The sequence below is a fragment of the Micropterus dolomieu genome, linkage group LG01, assembly GCF_021292245.1.
Source record: "Micropterus dolomieu isolate WLL.071019.BEF.003 ecotype Adirondacks linkage group LG01, ASM2129224v1, whole genome shotgun sequence".
Taxonomy (NCBI): domain Eukaryota; kingdom Metazoa; phylum Chordata; class Actinopteri; order Centrarchiformes; family Centrarchidae; genus Micropterus; species Micropterus dolomieu.
In genome coordinates, this window is record NC_060150.1 from 2,190,942 (window position 1) to 2,191,981 (window position 1,040).

At 40.4% G+C, this 1,040-nt stretch overlaps 1 protein-coding gene across 1 annotated transcript in view; it reads left to right on the forward strand.

The window, feature by feature from the left end:
• LOC123971228 (NLR family CARD domain-containing protein 3-like) overlaps positions 1 to 1,040 on the forward strand; it is a 61,419-nt gene that overhangs the window by 4,587 nt on the left and 55,792 nt on the right. Inside the window, exons 3-4 of the mRNA XM_046049944.1 lie at positions 55 to 180; positions 463 to 576. Of these exons, the coding sequence (XP_045905900.1) occupies positions 55 to 180; positions 463 to 576 (240 nt within the window). The remainder of the gene's footprint in view (positions 1 to 54; positions 181 to 462; positions 577 to 1,040) is intronic.

Consider the following 1,040-nt stretch of genomic DNA (forward strand, 5'->3'; position numbering starts at 1 on the left):
GGGAGTCCCTCCCTCTAAAAGCACTCTGTGTGGGGAACATGACAGCCAGACCAGGACCTATGGGAGACCAGACTTCGCTGGACCTGGACCTGGACCTGAGCCCAGCTGTGTGTCCTTCAAGAGTGACTTGTCAACGGAACGCTTCATTGATTTTAAACAAGGACTTGTATCTGACAGACGGTAAGTAACAGTCAGTATTAAAACAGTGTTGGCCAGTGAGAGCTAAATGTTCTTCCTCCTCATGTTGGTCACTGCTGGTCTAACTGGTCTAGTTTATTTGGTTTGGTCCAAAATCTTATGGAACAGTGAACTGATGATACTCGACTGAAATCATTCAGGTTCATGTTTTATTGAACTTTGATCCTTTTCATGTTGATAGCTGCTAGTTTCTCCAGCAGCTTCTGAGTCTGAAGATTAAACGCTGAATTTCCATCCCTGGTGGTCTTCCTCTCTGTCTAACAGGACCTATGGGAGACCAGACTTCGCTGGACCTGAGCCCAGCTGTGTGTCCTTCAAGAGTGACTTGTCAACGGAACGCTTCATTGATTTTAAACGAGGACTTGTATCTGACAGACTGTAAGTAGCTCTCAGTATTAAAACAGTCAGAGCTAAATGTTCATATCTCCCTCCTCCATGTTGCTCACTGCTGATGTTTGTCCTGATTAGAACCAGTATTAAATGACAGGTCCACATGTTTTCCAGTCTGTCCCTAAACAACACTGACATGCCCATAAGTCCACTGAAAGAGTTGTTGGTGGCTGTAATAATAATAATAATAATAATAATAATAATAATCCTTATTTGTAGAGCACTTTTCAAAAACAAGTTACAAAGTGCTTTAACAAGTGTAAAGAATAATACAAAAAAAAGATAAGAGCATGAAAATTTAATATAAAATTAGTAAAATACAATAAAATAAAAGGGATAAAAAAGTCAAATAAGATCGGGAAAAGCTCTCCTATAAAAGTATGTTTTAAGAAGGGACTTAAAAGAGTTCACTGACTCAGCCGACCTGATTTCCTCGGGCAGGCTGTTCCAGA